We start from the raw sequence: 20,821 nt of genomic DNA, 5'->3' as shown, positions 1-20,821 counted from the left end.
TACGTACTACTATGACTATTTGTAAGAATAATAATGGCTATCACTTATTGAGCACTGACTCTTTAGCCAGGTATTCTGTTTAATTGCTGTACATATGCTCACTAATTTAGTTATCAGAAAATCTTATGACAGAATCTATTATTATAAAACTTATTGGCAACCTGATTTTACAGATAAGAAAATCGAGGCTCACAGAAGTTAAGTAACCTGCTAGAATCACAGCTAGTAAGAGACAGAATTGAGTTTCAGACTTGCCTCCTTCTCAACCCATGTTCTTGCAACATTGACATGCTTTCTCCGTATTGCAGACATGGTCTCTCTACAGGGGCCCTCATTTGGGAATAGGATTTAACCATATTGAACATCTTTTAGTTGTTATGTGGCCATCTCCAGTGTCAAAGTTTGGCTCTGCCATTTTGGGCTCAAGATACGCCTATGGACACTCTCGCTGGCCTTGTTCAATCTAGCTCTCTATTTGCTTAGCAAGATTACCTGCTGGAGGCTAGTGCTTTCTCTCACCTCCCTACTCTGTACACCAACCAGGTGCTCCCAATTACTTCCACCTGGCCTAGTGTCAGTAGCTTCTGCAGCAACAGAAATCTGATAAAAGCCTAGGCCACAGACCTGTAATCTAGGTCTGTCTTGGTGTTAGTACCTCTTCTTCCATGGCCTGGCCCCTGCAACTTCAGCGGAGCTTCTGGTTCCTTAATTTGGAGGTTGTGCTCCTAACTTACTTTTCTCTTGTCTTGGTTGTTCCATTACGTACTCTTGTCTCAGCTGTAAACCATTCATACAGCTACTGGCTACATCTAGTCTGCCAGAATCTGATCCACAGCCCTGTTCTCGTCTGGTACTCAGATGTGCTCTTACCAGAATGCCATCTGGTTCTAGAGCCCTAACTCTGCCTAGACTCCTGCATACAACTGAGCTCCTTAAGTTGAATGGCTTTTGTTTGCTGCAGCTGGTTTCTGTGCCCTTTGCCTTGCATTCTCCCTCCCTCACTAGAGCTCCTTAGCCCTGGCTCCTCATTCCCCTGGTCATTGGCCACTCATTCCTGCCTTTTTTTCAGCAGCAACACAAGGTGAGTATGTGCCAAGGTGGCAGTGGTGTTGGGAGAAAAGAAGGAAGCCATTCCCATAGGAACCTGACCACTGTAATATTTGGGGTACAGGGGAGTGATGTTGTGTGCCATACTGAATGCTTGCAGCAACAGAGGACCTGACTTGCAGTGGCTGGTGCAAGGTGATAGAAGTAGTTACTGGGTAGAGAACTGAGTGCTACACATGGCTAGTCTGCTCTTCTGCCTTGGCACCCTCAGTTATTTACTAGGGCATCTTCTGTATACACCATGCTAAAAGCCAGTGTGGCTATGGAGGTGGGCATCTCTTCTTCAGTACACAATATTCAGTGGGGAGTTGAACTATTACAGAGTAGCTTCTGTCTCTGGGTTTCTTGTCACTCCAAAGCCTTGCCTCAGTGTCAGGAGCAACTTTTCTTTGTGAACTTGTGAATGTGGTGTCAAAGAGCTTTAGAGGCAAGAGGATCAGCTCTGCACTTTGAAGAGGATGCCTCATGACAGCTGAAGTAACCACAGATAGGAAGCAGCTTCCACAAGGCTCTGGGCACCATCCTGGCTCATAAGGCTTACAGCCCTGGCAGAACATAGGCCCCTGTGAATAGGTTTTACTTTATTTTAGAAAAGCATACAGGTAAGAGGATGATGATGAAGATTATCTGGTATAAAAGAAGCAGGCTGCCTGAAGCAATGCTCTGCCCTGGTCTAAAACTAGATTCTTTGAGAACAGCAGGAAGAAAGGATCAGGGAGCAAATACAAGCACTGGTGGCCTTGCTACATCTGGTATATGGGATATTCTTTGTAAGAAATGGATGAGACAGCTAGAGAGCTCTGTGTGAGGTCACTCAAGGAAGGCTTCAGGAGGCTGGAGGCAGGATAATCCATGGAGATGAAGAAACTGAAGCTGACCAAAATAGCCAGTCTCCTCAGTCTTGTCTTTCTGTTTCTGGGGGCATTTTTTGCGTCCATGAAGATGGGTTTGGAAATGGAATTCAGTTAAGTCTTTAGGAAGAAAACAAATTTATATACTTAAAACCTTTTCATGAACTGTTGTCTGAAAAACAGAAGCCATCTAATACTAAGAATTATCTGGGCGAGAGTCAAACAAAGCATGCAGCCTCTGGCACTGCTCTTTATAGAGAACTGAACTGTTCTTAGAAACTTAGCAAATAGGGGTACCTCTTTATAGTAGTTTGGAGATACTGTGTACACACATGTGTACCCCTAAGGTTTTCAAATATTAGAAGGCTCCTGTGTTCTAAGAACCTTGATTCTACAAGCATAATACAGGAACTTGAAAGTTTTATGAAATGAATGCTGGGATATCGCTCCCAGAGATAGGAGGTGGGCATCTTATTTTGGGGAGCCACTTAATGAATTCAATTTCTTGCCCAAAGAAGTGTGACTTAGGAGAAAATCAGTTTTTATGTGGCTTCTTAAAGGAATGCCTCTTCAAAAGATGGCCTCTTCAAAAGATAACCAGAGATGCCATATGTAAGGATGATTTAAATCACTTATAATACTGTCTAACCCATTAACAGTCTTTGAGTATGCTTCTTTAAGTCACTTGTAATACTGTTGAAACCATTAAGACTCTTTGACTATGTTCTTAAGATGAAAAGATGCATCAAAAGAAAAGGATGTTATTATTACTGTGCCATCACAACTGAGTGACAGATGATTCTACAGTTAGAATATTTGTTCACAGTGGTGACTATCAGCAAGGAGGAGGGGGAAGCAGTCACTTGAGCCTAATGCTATGAAATTTAATAGTGGCCTTGAAACTTGAATATTTGCTTTTGACTCAATATAGCTTTGTTAACTAAACAACTCAGAGAATTGCAACTCATTTCTTGGCTTCTGAAAATGTAGGGAGATATAAAGAAAAGGATTTTTTTCTCTGAAGCTTTTTAACCATGCACTTCTGGTTTTCATTGCATAATTAATAAGTCCAATTATCCAGGCATGTTTACAACTTACTTAATGTTGAGTAATAGATATAAGGATTGTGAGGTTGCCCATTCACAAATTTACTATGCGAGACCATCCTTTAGTAAGCTCCCAGGAAGTGCCATGTCAGCCAAACTCAGTGCCAGTAACTCCTGTAGTTTAAGAAAACAAGAAAACAAAAGTTGTGCCCACATTAGGGATGGAATTCTTATTGAATGTTAATTTAAAAAACAGCGATTGGGCTGGGAACCATGGCTCATGCCTGTAATCCCAGCACTTTGGGAGACCGAGGCAGGTGGATCACATGAGGTCAGGAATTCTAGACCAGCCTGGCCAACATGGTGAAACCCCATTTCTACTAAAGATACAAGAATTAGCAGGGCATGGTGGCAGGTGCCTGTAATCCCAGCTACTCGGGAGGCTGAGGCACAAGAATCACTTGAACCAGGAAGGTTGCAGTGAGCCAAGATTGCACCACTGTACTCCAGTGATCTGGGTGACAGAGCGAGACTCCATCTGAAAAAAAGCGATTAAATTCTTAATCAGGAATGTTTGGCACAGGACATTGAGATTTGCAGAATAGCTTGTGCATAAACTACCATGTAGTAGCTCAACATACTAAGGAAAATTAACTGGGTTTCTGAACCAGCCCCAGAGTTATCTCTTGGAGATTATAGTAGTGTTTATTTTCTTCGGAAGAATTAGTCTGTGTGTCAAGTACTTGTGCTACATAATGAAATGATGTTTGAAAAATATCAAATACAAATAGATTTTTAAAAATAAATGTACATCTGCACTAACCTAAAATTGTTTATAGAACAATTTTAGTGGACAAGCCGACACCTGAGTGCAGAGATTCATGTTCTAGTGTGATTCCACCACTCCTCCAGATCACACGCCGTGACTTTGGTAAGGGTATAAAACTGGCCCTTTATCAAACAACAGTTTTTTTGAAGTGGTAGTACTTGTATTTGTTTGTAAGAATTGGATGCCTTGTCTAGAAAAATTACATAACAAGTAAAGATGCAGTTTTAGAAAGTAGCTCCTAGGCATTTTCAAAGCACATGCTGAAATCCCTCCTCTTGTTGTAAATGCAATATAAAAGGCACAGATCTGTTAACTGTACTTGTTTTTTCTATTGCCTCTTGTTCCTTCTTTCTTTATATTTGCCTGGAAAGTCAGGAAAAGAACTGCTGCTTACTATTTTTTAATAAAAATTAACACAGTAAAACTATTTAAACTTCAAACTAGTATTGAAACTAGTTGGAAACCAGTTAATAATTTCTTAATCTCAGACTTAGAGATGAGTGTAAACTGTACTATACTGAACTGTGAATGTGTTTCACCTGCAGTTTGAAGAACTAGGCCTTAACATCATTATTTAATGGGACTAATTTGCAGAATTTGTGGACTTAAATAAATTTCAGTGTTAAGAACTTTAGTACAGACAGAAAGTCCCAGAAATTGGAGTGAGTTCTGTGTTTGGGTAGAAGGTATAATAGCTGCTTTCAAAAGGGGGATCCAAACGTGACAAAATTACTATAGAACAAAATCATGTTCTGTAGTAATTGTTGGGCAGGTCTCTCTATTCAAGGGCATAATGAAAATGGAGAAAAGTCTTGAAAACAAGTTCAAAATCTAGCAGTAGGAAAAAATGAGAGAATTAGTCTGTTAACAAAAATCCATACAGATCTTGTTTCAGGAGAAAAGTTACAGCTCTGAAATGCAAATGTTGTCAAGGAAATGGATGTGCAATGCTTCTTTTTAAGCTCTGTCTTATTGTAAGTATTTGTAACAGAAACTCTTCTTTATCCTTATGCTGCTTACTCATCTGAGCCCATTCTACTGTCTTCTTTTTTTTTTTTTGAGATGGAGTTTCGCTCTTTCCCCTAGGCTGGAGTGCAGTGGCATGATCTCAGCTCACTGCAACCTCCACCCCTGGGTTCAAGCAGTTCTCCTGCCTTAGCCTCCCAAGTAGCTGGGATTATAGGCACCTGCCATCACGCCCAGCTAATATTTGTATTTTTAGTAGAGTTAGGGGTTTCACCGTGTTGGCCAGGCAGGTCTCAACTCCTAACCTCAGGTGATCCACCAGCCTCAGCCTCCCAAAGTGCTAGGATTACAAGCATGAGCCACTGTACCCGGCCTATTCTACTGTCTTCTGACAATGCTTTGTTTTTCTTTCATTGGATAAGGATTTTGCTCTTGTGTTAGGTTTTCTTAGGAAGTTAACAGGATTATTTCATGTGGCTTCTGCAGCATGGGCCGAGCGTTGACTTACTATGCTAATGTGTGAAGAGAAAAGTGCACCTAGATTAGGTGAGCTTTAAATGAACAAATTTTTATTTTTCTCTAAGTTTCAGAGTAGGATTTAGGGGTGGGACATGATTAATAGACAGAAAATGAGCCCTGTTCTCCTGAATATCAATTAAAAGAAAAAGAAAATGCTGCTCTTTCTTAGGGCACAATGTGAAGTTTAGAAAAATAGCAGTATGAGGGCTAGTATCATGAGCAGAATGTTTACCAGAAGAGTTTTTTGTTATTCTGGTTCTAGAACTCACAGCTTTATAAATAGTGACAAGAATGTGCAGTACTGGTGAAGTCTGGAAGATGTTATGAATTGACTTAAAAGCAAGAATCTGGAGTTTCCATCAGTCATAGCTTTCAGTAGAGTTCTTAAGTTCCAAACAAACCAGAGAAACAGGCACATAGTACAGCTGAGCAGCAGTTCAAGGTACAATGCAGTGAAGACATTTTGCTCTTCACACAGGCTCCATGGTACTGTTTTATTTCCCAAATCCATACTGGACAGTCAGCCAGTTTCCTTCTCCAGGATCTTCTCTGAAGGAATTCTTGGTATTTCTTTTTCTAGTCCTTTAAAGGAAGCAAAGAGAAACTTTGTTCATGACTTATCTCCTTGGCAATGTCTGCTTCAAGACCCAACTCTGATACTACACCTGGATGCCTTGGGCAAGGACCAGCTCTCTCATACCCTCAGCCCCCATGCATCCTGCTAGGTAGTACCACTCCCTGCCCTGCATGCGAGTGGCCTGCTTAAGTGTAGAAATGATGTCATGGGGGAGGCTGTCTAACTCCCATCATGGTGAAAAGGCAGATGTACCTTTAAATCCCAGCTCTACCATGTAATCTTGGACTTAGGAAGCTTATTGAAGTCTTAGTAATAGGGTAATATTAGCACCTACTTTGTAGTACAATTGTGAGAATTAAATAAGATCCATAAAACACATACCACTCATAAATACTGCATAAGTCAATATGAACTGTTTTTGCTCTGTAACCAGACTGTAAGGAAGCGCAGGAACTGTGTGTCTTCATGTTTGTACCCCAAACATCTAGCACAGTGCCCAGCCCATTGCTTATCATCTCTTTGTTACCTGAACTGTGCAACAGAAATAGAGATGCTGCAGCGTGAATATTTAAACCAACAGCAAAGGGAGCCTGCAGTCATTCAAATTCATTAAAATCTTTTTAATTTAACAGTTGATGATCTACTGTATCTAAAGTATCTTATTAAATTATAATTCACTGTGAAGTCTTATTTTGTAAAAACTCAATAGACCAGAAAGACAGAGACTTTGTAAAAGAGTTAATGGAGTCTGTGTGTGTTATTGTGTATTTAAAGAAGCTAGCACATAAAAATTTATTACTCTGAGAAAGTGGTTGAAGGGTTCTCTTTGTAAAAAGCATCATGTAGGTAATTTAAATTCATTTTAAGAATTATTTTGAAATATACTATAAATTCTGAATTCATTGCTAAGAAGCCCACATTTTATAGTATTTAAAACATTGTAATTATGCCTAATAATATCTCTGATTTATTGAACTGTGATAATTGGTTTAACATTGAGAGAGCATTCTAAACAATTTATTTTGATTGCTTTGATGTTTGATGTTGTTGTTTCTTTTGCTCCATCATTTTGTTGATGAGAATACACCATTCACCTTTTGATAAAATAAGTGAGTTTCATACTGGTCAGCATGAAGTACACACAGATCCTGTTCTGTCCACTCCTGTGCTGTCATTCCATGCTTGCTTTTACAGTATAGTTAAAAGGGCAGTAGCCTAAATACACAGGAGCTTTTTGTTCCATTTTCAGCCATGTGGACTGCATATGCCAGAGCCTTGAGTTTGAAAACAAACAGACAAACAAAAAGAATTGGAGTTTGTGCAGGACTCCTAGATTTTGCTGATTTTTAAGTCAGAAACTTTGATCTGTGAGTCTGGAATAAAAAAGGAAATATTTTGGACACACTACAGTACTTTAAAAAGCCGCATGAAAAATTTCTTTATGGCTGTAGCATCTATGCAGATGGACAGCTTCCTTGCTTTATAAATTTTACATACTGAGTATTTTTGCACGAAAACTTTAAAAAATATTATGGCATGATATATCTATTATAAGGTGTTGGTGCATTAATATTAACAAAAGGAAGAAAACAAACCACCCTAGTGGTTAGTAGACGAGTGGTCTCTTCCAAAGTTAATTATTGAGTGAAGGTTTTTTGTCTGAAGAATATAAGAAGTATCTCAAAGCCTTTGCACGAAGTACATGTTCATATCTCAGCCTCATTATGATTACGAATGCCATTTCATTGTGCTTGGGGTCTTTTGCCAGCCAACTGCTTTCTGGCCAGGATCAGGCTCTCAAGAGGCTGTCACAGCAATGCCTTTACAGCCTGTGACCTTGCCCGGCGCTGTGGTGTCCTGGCCTCCCCAGCAGGCTGTGCCGTGCCAGCTAAAACAGCAGAGCTGCTGCCTGGTTCTCTTCATCATCCTGCTGGTTCTCTTCATCATCCCACACTGTTTTGTGATCTCCTCTTTGTATTCAGAAGGGGGAGGTAAAAGACTAAGATGTATCAAGTGCCAATTATTTTGCCAGGAATAAAGCTGGGCACTGTATATGTTGTTTAATCTTTATAACGGCTCTATGAGAAAGGTACTCTGATCCCCTTGTTACAGTGGAGGAAGCAGGCTCAGAGCATTTCATTTCTGCTCATGTCAGGAAGCAGAAGTGGGGAAGCAGGATTCAGACTCAGTTCTGACTCCAGCACCCACTGCATTATCTAATTTCAGTACTGCCATTCCCCACTCTATATCAGATTGTGTATTTGGAAAGTTTAAGTGTCTGCTTTACATACTCATGTCCACATGGCATTATGCTAGCTAATGTATAATAGATCTGAACATAGCTGATACTGATTTTCTTTGAGCTTTAACATAAAATAGGCTATTTCATGGTAGCCAGGAGGTGCAAACTGAATTATCTGGAATATTGAAAAGCTAAGAAAAGATCTGAACCTATTAGCGTTTTAAAATTATCAACTCCTTTTTTCTTATAAAACTAACACAGGGAAAGAAGACTGAACTATGTAAGAAGTAGCAGGTGTCAACTTGTATTTAACTTTATTGTGTGATCTTTGCACTTCACCTCATTTAATTTGCACAAGCTCTTTTGCAGTATAGAGAAAAGAGATGCTTCCTCTGTCACGTTCCATTTTGTGTCCTTGGTTTGAGGGGATGAATCATTGTCTCTAGAGGCCATTGCCTCTAACTCTTTTCTGTGCAATTAAAGTATAGAAAAGTGTTACTACCATTTGCTGCATGCCAAAGAGAATTCTCTCTTAATTTTGGCGTTCTATTGTAGGCCTTACTTCCAAATATGCCACTTAATAATAATGAGAACAGTAACTGCTGTATATTGGAGAAGGATGTGTGCCAAGAATTCTACTTGATAATTTTTAAACCTTGTTAGCAATTCTCACTAAACCTGAGAACAGCTTTATTTTCCTCAATATACTGATGAGGAAACTAACCAACACATTTTTAGTAAGCAGAACAATGATTCAAACCCAGGTTATCTGACTCCAAGTCTGTGCTCCTTCCTGCTCTCTTAACTAGTATGCCACACCCCTTACCATTGCATATACCCAGGTAAAGAATATTTCCTGCTTTCTGTGACCCCTCTAGGGACTCTGGAAGACAAATCTGAGACCAGAGATCATTTGCATTTTATCAGTGCCATTTCATTTTGAAAAAACTATTCCAACGTTTTCCATGTGCCTTAGAAGTGTACAAATTTCTATTTGTGACTAAACAATTTATATGTATATCAGAGAAGTAGTGAAGAAATTTAAAAGAGGAATTCTTAGTGCAGTGTTCAGGCCTGTTTAATGCAAGTGGATTCTGGTATTTATATTTTTCCCATCTATATTTTATAAATGTATTGCCTTTTATACCAACAGATATGCCCATGAATATGTTTACTTAACAGTATGCAATATTTTGGTAATTCTCTAGTCTGATGCTTAAAAAACATACTGTATGGTGATTTAAATATCACAGATTTTTTTATTTTTGGAACATACAGTGACCTTGCAACTGGTCAGATTGAGGGAGCAGGTACTGTTATGCCATTTAACATATGAGCAAACAGAGGCTCTGCTCACATGCCTTGTAAGTGAATAGTCAGACACATGAGTCCTCATATCCCCACTGTGTAAAATTATTCTCTTCAGTGACTTACTTCTGGGTTAGCACCTCTCTCTCTCTCTCTCTCTCTTTTTTTTTTTTAGATGGAGTCTCACTCTCTCACAGGCTGGAGTGCAGTGGCACGATCTCAGCTCACTGCAGCCTCCATCTCCCAGTTTCAAGTGATTCTCCTGCTTCAGGCTCCCGAGTAGCTGGGATTACAGGCACACATCAGCACACCCAGCTAATTTTTGTATTTTTAGTAGAGATGGGGTTTCACCATGTTGGCCAGGCTGGTCTAAAACTCCTGACCTGAAGTGATCCGCCTGCCTTGGCCTCCCAAAGTGCTGGGATTACAGGTGTGAGCCACTGTGCGCGGCATCTTTTTTTAAGCAGGGTCTTACTCTGTTGCCCAGGCTGGAGTGCAGTGGTGCAGTCATGACTCACTGCAGCGTTGAACTACTGGGCTCAAATGATCCTCCTGCCTCAGCCTCCTGAGTAGCTGGGACTATAGACATGGGCCACAATGCTCAGCTAATAGTCATTCATCCATCCATCCATTTATGTTTTTTGAGACAGGGTCTTGGTCTGTCACCTAGGCTCGAGTGTAGTGGTGCAACTGTGGCTCAGTACAGCCTCGAACTCCTGGGCTCAGGTGATCCTTCTGCCTCAGCCTCCTGTGTAGCCGGAACTGTAGGCACATGGCACCACTCCCAGCTAATTATTTTGTAGAGACAGGATCTTGCTGTTCTGTTTCCCAAGCTGGTCTTAAACTTCTGGCTTTAAGTGATTCTCATTTACTTTTGTTTTAAGATAAATTACATTTTAATACAATATTTTAAAAAATAAAATTAATGCAAAGAAATCCATGGTAAACAAAATAGCAGAAATTGGAATCAAGACAGGATTTGGCAATGCCATGTTGAGACATTTAAAGCCTAAGGCAAAAGGAAAAATGTACACTCCTATGGTTTTTTTCTAGAACATTAATTTTTTTAAGGGCATTAAAGTACTTCAAAAAAAGTCAAAACTTGAAAGTAAGTGTATTAAAACTTGACATTATTCTAAGTTGAAATATTTTGTTGGCCAGGCAGGTGGCTTACGCCATAATACCAGCACTTTGGGAGGCTGAACTAGATGGATCAGAAGGTCAGGTGTTCTTGACCAGCCTGACCAACATGGTGAAACTCCATCTCTACTAAAAATACAAAAACTAGCCAGGCATGGTGGCATGCACCTGTAATCCCAGCTACTAAGGAGGCTGAGGCAGGAGAATCCCTTGAACCTGGGAGGCAGAGGTTGCAGTGAGCCAAGATTGCGCCATTGTTCTCCAGCCTGGGCAACAGAGCGAGACTTCATCTCAAATATATATATACGTATATATTTTGTTTATAATAAAACCAGAATTCATTGTACATTTACTTCTCTAGCTTTAATGGAAGCATACTCATCAAAAATATTTTCATTAAAACCATTACCCATTAAAAAATGCATAAAAACCTGTATATGGGGTATACATTTTTCCTTTCCAAATTGTATGACCTCTATTCAGTGTTATTTTCCATTGCAGAAGGATATATATATATATTTTTTTTTTAAATAAATTTTATTGTGTATATTTGAAGTTTATAACACAGTATTATGGGATACAAACAAACAGTAAAGTGGTTACTGTGGACAAACAGATGAACATATCTGTCATCTCACATAGTTTTCATGACAAGAGTGGCTAAAATTTAACAAAATTCTGTAATACATTAAAAATTTATTAACCATAGTCCTCATGTTGTACATTAGATCTCTAAACTTGTTCATTCTATGTATCTGCTATTTTCCATTCTTACCTTCTTCCCACATGGTAACCCCTGTTTCATTCTCTTTGTGTATTTAAGCTCTTTTTAAAAAAATACTATGTGTGTAAGTGGCATTGTGCAATATTTTTCTTTGTGTGCCTGGCTTATTTAGTATAATGTCTTCCAGATTCATCCAGGTTGTGGCATGAATCTCTTTCTTTTTTAAAGCTGAAAAATATTCCATCATGTATACACACCACATTTCTTTATCTAGTCATTCATCAGTGGGCATTGACATCATTTCCATATCTTAGCTGTGGTGAATAATGCTGCAGTGAACATAGGAGTGCAGATGTCTTTATGAGGCGGTGATTGTAAATCCTTTGGATATATCCCCAGAAGAGGGATTGCTGAGTCATGTGGTAGTTCTATTTTTAATTTATTTAGGAACCTCCATACTATTTTCCATACTGGCTGCACCAATCTACAATCCCACTAACACGTACTGGGGTTCCCTTTTCGCCATGCCGTCACCTACATTTGTTATCTCTTATCTTTTTTATGATAGCCATCCTTTTAGGTGTGAGGAGATAATCTCATAGTGGTTTTAATTTGCATTTCCCTTATGATTAGTGATGTTGGGCACCTTTTCATATAGCTGTTGGCCTTTTGTATATGTTCTTTGGGAAAATGTTTGTTTAGATGCTTTGCCAATTATTTAATCGGGTTTTTCTGCTATTGAGTTCTAAGAGTTCTTTATAAATTTTGCGTATTAACCTCTTACCAGTTATGTGGTTTGCAGTTATTTTTTCCCCAGTTAGTAGGTTGCCTTTTTGTTTTATTAATTGTTTTCTTTACTGTGCAGAAGCTTTTTAATTTGTAGTCTCCTTTATTTATTTTTGTTTTTCGCACCAAAAATATTTTGTTTTTCGCACCAAAAAGCCTGAGCTTTTGGTGTGATATCAAAAAAATCATTGCCAAGGCCAGTGTCAAGGAGCGTTTCCCATATGTTTTATTCTAGGTGCTTTATGGTTTTAGGTCCTATATTTAGGTTTCTTAATCAATTTTGAGTTGATTTTTGTGTATTGTGTAAGATAAAGGTCCAGTTTTATTCTTTTGCATGTGGAAATCCAGCTTTCCCAGCATCATCTATTGAAGACAGTTTCTGTTCCCTGTTATGTCCTCTTGGTACCCATATATGCTTGGATTCATTTCTGGACTCTCTGTTCTGTTCCATTGGTCTAGGTTTCTGTTTTTATTGCAGCATCATAGTGCTTTGGTTACCATAGCTTTGTAAGGTAATTTTAAATCAGGAAATGATATGCCTCCAGCTTTATTTTTCTGTTTCAGTATTGCTTTGGCTATTTGGTTTGTTTGTTTTTGTACCTTCATATGAATTTTAGAATTGTTTCTTTCTATTTCTATGAAGAATACCACTGGAATTTTAATAACGATTAAATTTGTATATTGCTTTGAGTAGTATGGACATTTTAACAATATTAATTCTTCCCATCCATGAACACTGGATATCTTTTCATTTATTTGTGTATTATTCAATTTTTCCCATCAGTTTTTTATAGTTTTCAGTGTATAAATGTTTCACCTCCTTGGTTACTTTATTCCTAGGTATTTTTTAATACTATTATAAATAGGATTGTTTTCTTGATTTCTTTCTCTGACAGGTTGTTACTTGTGTATAGAAATACTATGAGTTTTATATGTTGAAATGTATCCTGTAGCTATACTGAATTCATTTATAAATCCTACTGGGTTTTTTTTGTGTGTGAAATCTTTGGGGTTCTCTCTCTTTTATTTTTTGCATATTTACAGTTTGATTAACACCACAGTTATTCTCTTCTGGAATATGTACACTTTACAACTTTTTTTCAAAGTCTTAGAGATCTTTTTTTCTTTTTAGTGTACTGGGGTAAAAATGGACTAAAAACTTCGTAAATGACCCTGAGACCGCTGAATCAACATTTGAAAAAAGGAATTAATAGCTGTACTTTTTATGCCGTATGTAAGAATAGACTCCAAATGAATTAGGACTCTATATGTTAAAAAAGGAAAACAAAAATGAAAGCATATAAACACTTGAAGAAAACATAGGTGAATTTGTTTAAACTTGGGTGTCACGGGGAAGAGGTTTCCTAACTATGACTCAAAATCTAGAAACAATTTAAAAAAAGAAGGTAAGTTGGAAAAGACTTTTCAGAATTTTGCATGACAAAAATACACCATCAACAAAGTTAAATGACAGCTGACAAACTGAGACAAAGTATTTGTAACATAAGCCACAGACCTGGAACTGATGTCCCTGATACATAAAGGAGTCTTAAAAAACAAGGGATGAAATACCAAAAACCTGTTCAAAAAAGGAGAACAAGATTTGAACAGGCAATTTACAAAATATATATAAATGCCCCTCAGACATAGTTTGAAATGTTCAAACTCATAAGTAGAAAAATGCATGTTAAAACAATGTCAGATACCTTTTCTTACCTATGAGGATGGCAAAAATGTAAAAAGATGATGTTTTGCTTCCTGTAGGGAAGCAGGTGCACTCATACGTAGCTAGTGGGGGTGTAAATTGTCGTAACCCTTTTGAGGGAAATTCTGTTGCCTTTTTGTAACTGTGCAGAATGATTGTAATAGGACCAGCAGGAAGTAATGTTAACCCTCCCTACCCTCTCCCACAGGAAACTCTTTCTTACCTTAACTTTTTATTACACTCCTCCTGCTTTCTGGGACAAATTGTCTAGAACCCATCTGTGAACCATAAAACCCTCAACTAGCCTCTCTAATAGCAGTGATCAAATTGTATTACAGTTACTGTTTTTCCTGTCTGTTTCCACATCGGTTAATGCTGTATTCATAGCTATATTTCCAAGGCCTAGCATAGTGCCTAAAGGTCCTTAACAGGTAAATGGGTTTTCTTTTGCAATGTAAATGAATCTAAAAACCTCCTAATTTAGCTGTCTGGACCTTTGACTTTCCTAAAGAAAGATTAGGAGGAAGAGCTCTCCTTCAGCCTGTCTTCTATTTTCATAAGCAAAACCCTAGAAAACCTTTCAAAGACTGTGTTCTTTTTCTCTCTCTTTCTCTCTTTTTTTAAAATTTTGTGTCAGGGTTTGGCTTTGTTGTCCAAGCTGGATGCAGAGAATGATCTTGGCTAATTGCAGCCTTGACCTCCCAGGCTCAAACAATCTTCTCACCTTTCCCAAGTAGCTGGGACTAGAGATAGATGCCACCACACCTGGCTAATTGGTTTTTTTTTGGTAGAGATAGGGTTTCACCATGTTGCCCAGACTGGTCTTGAACTCCTGGCTCTAGCAATCTGCCCGCCTTGGCCTCCCAAAGTGGTGGGATTATACGCGTAAACACCACCACCCACCACCCCTGCCATATTATGTTAGAGCAGAGGGTTAGCAAGACTGCTGAGGACACTGTTGTGTACCTCTGTGGCAATAAAAACAAATAGCCCTAGTCACTGAGTGCTTAGGAGTGGAGAGGAGAGCTGGTCACACATTCCTGGGCACGTGGGAAGGGTTGGACTGGATACCTGGGAAGTGTCTCTACCACCTGTACTTGTCAGGAATCTCCATCTGTACTTTCATCCTCATTGGATCTTCTTCCACTCTGTCCTCTCACTGCCCTGCCACCTCTGGGAAATACTTGAGTTCTGCTTCTTTCTGACATTCCTGTTACTGTTATAGATCCTTCTTTGGGGGCCCCCTTTCTCAGTTTCCTCCCTTTCCAGGTTCATACCCATTACAGCCCCTGCTCTCTGGTCCTTAAATCTTGTCTATGCCACTGTCACATCTCACAGGACTGGGATTTGGGGATTTGGGTATTTGGGTTCTGCTTCACTTCTTCCTCATAGGGAAGTTCTATCTATTCTTGAATCTGCCTGGATCATAAGACCCCTTCCTAGCCAGTGCCTGATGCCTAGCCCTCCCCCATCCACCTTTGCCCATGGGAGGTGAGACACAGGAAATCTCTGTATAAGGTGTTAAAGGAAAATTTACTCATAGCACTTGTTAAAGCATAGTAAGGAAGACTTGAGACCATCAGCCTAGGTACAAGGACCACTGCAACTGGGTCTTATAGTTGGGGAAAGAGATTGGGCCAGCTCTAAGTATAACATGGGCAAGTAGGAATTTACAGCCAAGGAGCAAGGTGGTCAGTGGATGGAAAATTGCTCAGAGGAACTTCAGGAATAAGGACACGATATGTAGTTCTGGCAAGAAAAGGGATGACTGACCAAATAGAATTCTTGCTGAAGACAGGCCAGGGTGATCAGACCCAGGGGATGAGGGAGAAAGGAGGAACCCAATCAGATATCCCAAGTAAGGGGTTCTTGCTAAACTGACTTAGAAGAGTTCTTGGCTAAAACTGGATTTTACAAGGTCCACAGATGGACTTAGAAGAAAGTTTAGGAACCTGACTAAAGTTTGGCCAAGCAAAGAATCTGTATCAAGGGGGCAGAACTAGGCTTGTTTAGGCTGACCTATAACTTACTTTATATAACACTTTTTATGATTTTCTTCCAGAATAGAAAGTTTTGAATATTTCTAATATTATATGTTAAATTTTATATTTCACATAATGGTGACTGTAAATAGGAGTTATAGCATTTTTCTTTCTCATTCAGATTTAGGTCGATCTCGAGAACTACAATATGTATACGTGGATAACAACATAAACCTGAAAGGCTTGCCATCTTATCTGTACAATAAAGTCATCGGGTGCAGTGGGTAAGGCTGATTTCACATTTTGAACTAAAAAACAGATTAACTACTTTTGATACTTCTGTTCAATTTTGTCTTTCCCCTTAATATGCTAAACCAAGTATCCTCAGAAACTAAGGATAAATAGGCACTGAAAGCCCTCATCTAGGGCTTTCCCAAGATAACAGTTGCATCAAGTTTTCCTAAAAGACGGCCACCACTCCTAGGACTGCCCCTGGAGCTATGCTATGCCAATGTGGGGAGCGGCTGTCTTCTGTGTTCTGTACAGATAAGCCCTAGATGGGTTCAGTGGCTATACAGGCTGATGAACTCCAAGCTGAAGGTGTATTCTGGAATCTTCTGTGAAGCAAAGATAATAGTCTAGGTCTGTTTAGCTCAGGTAGTTTGGAATAGTGCACGCTGGGTTCAGTCAATAAGTTATTATTTTCTAGTCTAAAGAAAAATGAATCCATGTATACCTTTTTTGTTATGGAAATAAACACTTTTAGTTCCCTCCCACACCCCAGCTTTATTGAGGTAGAATTGACAAATAAGATTGTAACTACTTAAATTGTGTACGTGATGGTTTGATATACATACATCACCACATGTACCATTATAAACTCTGTGGTGTCAGTCACAGAAAGTAGAGGAATCAGCATTAATTTAGAAGGTTTTCTTTCTCTGAAGCCCATTGCAATGACAATTTTACTGCAGTGACAGTCCTAGTATCTAGGATTTTACCAGTTGGAAATATTTAGAACTCAACATTTGAGATAGTCCCTCAAAATAAATCATGATTCTAGCAACTGAAACAGATATTTCAGTTAATGGGCTTTTATTTTCAGAGCAGCAATAATCTTTCCTTTTTAGTCAGGCTTTTAGAAAGATGGCTTCATCTTCTCCTTCTACGATACTGGCACAGAACCACCCTAAAGTGTTTCCCTGAGTGGCCAGGGATTAAGATGGGGCCACTCAACTACCAGGACCCATGTGTGTCTGACCTTCCTTTTCCCACTTAAGCAGCCAAATGAACCCCCTCAGGGGCACCTAACCAGCATGTTTTACTCTCCCCTTCTATTCCCCATCATCCTGAATGATTTGGCCCACACTATGTGTAGTTCTGGCAAGAAAAGGGATGACAGACAGTAAGTGTATACATAGAAGACAGCCGCTCCCCTGTTGGCATAGCATATAGCTCCAGGGGCAGTCCTAGGAGTAGTGGCTGTCTTTTAGGAAAACTTACGCCGTTGTTATCTTTGGAAAGCCTTAGATGAGTTCAGTGCCTATATAGGCTGGTGAACTCCAAGCTACGAGATGTATTCTGGAAACTTCTGTGAAGGAAAGATAATAGAATAGGTGTTTTTAGCTTAGTGATTTTTCTACAGTGGATTATGTCACCGCTGTGATACTATGTAGTCATTAATTCTAAATGAGTTCTTAAAGGATCATTAATACAGCCTAGTTCTTCCAGGTGGTGAATAAAATGCCCACAATCACCATAGTATATAGAATGATGCAAGCAAGCTCCAAAGCTGAAAGCACTTTTTCCCACACCAAAACCTTCAGAGACCACACTGAAATGTGATCTGTGTCTCTGCCAAAAATAAAGAGTAGCTTATTTAACCAATGTGGACACAAATCCAATTTAAGAAAAAGTGCCTTATACTTTGTTGTTTAGATATAGATATTATTGACTACTAGAATGTTCTATTTGTGCTAAGTAGAGAGATATTTTGAAATCTTTGACTTGGTGTCTGTTAGCAGTGGTAGTGAATTTGATGAGAACACCAAATCTTTTTAGAAAAACAAAACGGGAAAATACACAGGAAAATACACAAATTATTAGGTAGTAGTCTACTTTTTTATTATTAAACTTTTGTTAGTAGTAATAGAGAAATAAAATTATTATTAACAGGATAGTATCATACAACCAGTTTTCTAATATTAGAAGAATTGGGGGAATAAGCAGCCCTACTTACAAATGGCCTATAATCTAAAGGCATTTTTATTCTGTTGGTTTAACTCAAAACTCAGAATGCTTTCTTCATACAAACAGCTCTGGCCCTTACATTCCTAAGCAAACTCATTAAAGAGTCATTTGACCTATTTTGCACCCAAAAAATTATATTCATATAATATTTCTATGGCAAAATGTGTTCAGAATTTTAATAGATGGTAACTGCTGAAGCTTTGATAGCATTAAGAATCTGCTTTCTTCTGCCTCTTTTATCTGTTGGATATGTGAAAAGGGACTTCCCGGTTCCAGTTCATATTGGTAGTGCTTAGTGCCTCAGCCTAAAGGAAGGAGAGGGAAGGAGTAGTAGCACAAGGGTCTGGAGGAAATCTAGCAAAAGGATGTTGGTGTATTTGAAGCCTAGAAAGTGCCCTTCTTGATTCAGAACAAGAATCTTGGTCCAGTTGTTTCTTCAGTGAACATTTATTGAGCAACTACTCTGTTTGATCACTGTATGAGATAATGGCTGTACAGTGATGAGCTAAGCGACATAGGACCTACCCTCATGGACCTTCTGATCTAGCCAGGGAGTCAAGCAAACCCTAAATAATTGAACAAAGTTGGTGCTAGTCCTCTTGAAGGAAGTGATTTGAGACCTGTAAGATCAACTCCTTTGATTCTTCACTGCTATCATATGTTGCATCTGGCCCAGATGTAGGCCCAGGATATAAGAACAGCTTCTTCTGTGCTGTACAAGCTCTGAAACAATTGGAGTACCCTTTTCAGATTGAGGATCCAAGAATTAGAGCAACTACTGAGCAAAATGAACACAGCTTTAGGGACTTGTGGGACAATATAAGAAAAGTCTGAGATATACACATATATATGTCAGATTCACATCTCAGAGGGATAACAGAGAGAGAATGGGGTATAAAACTTATAAACAGGTATAAAAATAGTAAATAACAAATGTTGCAGTTTTAAGAAATCTCAGAATCTCATAAAATTATCTTTGGTATTCATAGAAATGCAAAAAAAGTTAGCTTCTCCTTATTCTACATTTATTTATTTGTCAAATAACTAGTGAACATTAGCAAACCAGCACAGTGCTAGAAATTATGGGAAAAACAAAGATAGTTCAGATGTTTATCTTGATATGCAAAAATAACTACAATACAAATAATAAATACCCTAAGAGAGAGGTAGAATGATGGAAGTGTATAGCATGGAACTGTGTTTTATGACCTAGCTTCAAAGCTACACACCGTTGTTTCTGTTATATCCTGTTGATTACACAGGTCAACCCTATTCACAGTAGGAGGGGACTACATGGGGAGAGTGGACCATTGGGGGCCCACGTGGAGACTGTCTGTCACAGCTTTGTGGCATCTATGCTATTTGTTAGCCTCATGGAAAAAAATGATCTTTATTTTTTCTGGGTTTTTCTTACTACAAGAGTAAATGTCTCCAGTGCTTCATTATAGCCAGAAAGAGAGGTTCATCCTGTTAGAATTTTAGAGAATGGTAATTGGCACAATTTTATTACTGAGGAGAACTTAATGGTAAAAGTGATCCTATACAGGATGATTTTTTCCGGTTGTTTGATTATATAAGAAAGAAAAAAAAACCAAGCCACTGCTTTGCTTTTTCTTGTGTAAACAAGCAATTATAGCTGGATTTGTGTCCAAATTGGTTAAATATTATTCTAATGGTTTATTAATATAACCACTGAGGGTAATAGAGTTGTTTGTATGAGAAATGTATTCTGAGTTCTGAGTTAAACCAATATACTAAAAGTAGTCCATTTTTATGTAGGGGCTGCCTGCCCCCAGTATCGGATACCCAAAACCATGGAGCAGGACCAAAGTGGCCTGGCTGCAGATGAAAGTACTGAAGTGTGATTGGAACTGTCATTTAAGAGACTGAGTATGTAGTTTGATGCCCGTAAAGTTAATTGTTGTTAAAACAAAAATATTAATTACTTCTAAGTGTTAGCGGAATATAAGAGAACCTAGAGTCTCTATAATGTAACTTTCACAATATCCAGGAAACATTTCAAAATTACAAGACGTGAAGAATCGGGAAAATGTGACCCATTCTCCAGAAGAAAGGTGACCAGCAGAGACTCCAACTTGAGATGACCGAAATTGTTGAAATGACAAACAGGGATTTCAAAGCAGCTCTTATAATTATTCTTAATGAAGTAATGAATGAAAAGGCCAGAAAAATAGAGACTATTTTAAAAAAAGGAAATCTAGAATTGCAAATACAGTGTCTGAAGTAAAAAATTAACTTGATGGACTTCATGGCAGAATGGTTGTAACAGAGGAAAAGTCACTCAACTTGGAAGGTAGATCAGTAGAAATGATCCAGTCTGAAGGACACATAGACAAGACATTGAAAACAAAAATGAACACAGCATCAGGGACCTGCCAGCCAATATAAAAGAGTCTTATGCATGTGTAATTGGCATCCTAGAAGGAAAATAGGGAGAGAATGGGTAACATCAACAGCAAACATGTTTGAAGAAATAATGTTTGAAAATTTCCCAAAATTGATTAGAAACAAATTTACATTTTCAAGAAGTGTAGCAAATCCTAAGCAATATAAATTCAAAGAAAACTATGCATAGGCAAAGCTGAAACAAACAAAAGATAAAAAGAAAATTTCAAAAGCAAGCAGAGAAATAATATTACATGTAAGGCCGGTTGCCTCGCCAGGAGCTCGGACGCACACCCCCCCTTCTTTTTTCCCGACAGCTCGGACAAGCCCAGACGAGCTCGGGCAAGCTCAGACATGCTCAGGCATGTTCCCTTCTCCCATGC

General features: G+C 38.7%; 1 protein-coding gene across 8 annotated transcripts in view; it reads left to right on the top strand.

The window, feature by feature from the left end:
* Positions 1 to 20,821, top strand: part of LRRC28 (leucine rich repeat containing 28) — a 128,962-nt gene that overhangs the window by 83,276 nt on the left and 24,865 nt on the right. For all 8 annotated transcript variants that reach the window (XR_010342633.1, XM_064376249.1, XM_012438636.2 and 5 more), the window contains one exon: positions 15,964 to 16,066. Coding sequence is in view for 7 of the 8 variants with exons in the window: in XM_064376249.1 (XP_064232319.1) it covers positions 15,964 to 16,066 (103 nt within the window). In the remaining variant the exon portion in view is untranslated. The remainder of the gene's footprint in view (positions 1 to 15,963; positions 16,067 to 20,821) is intronic.

This window comes from Aotus nancymaae, unplaced genomic scaffold (genome assembly GCF_030222135.1).
Source record: "Aotus nancymaae isolate 86718 unplaced genomic scaffold, 86718_ANA_hifiasm-v0.15.2.pri h1tg000014l, whole genome shotgun sequence".
In the NCBI taxonomy this organism is placed as follows: Eukaryota; Metazoa; Chordata; class Mammalia; order Primates; family Aotidae; genus Aotus; species Aotus nancymaae.
Note: the sequence above shows the minus strand (reverse complement) of the source record. Positions and strands in the feature narration are given on the sequence as shown.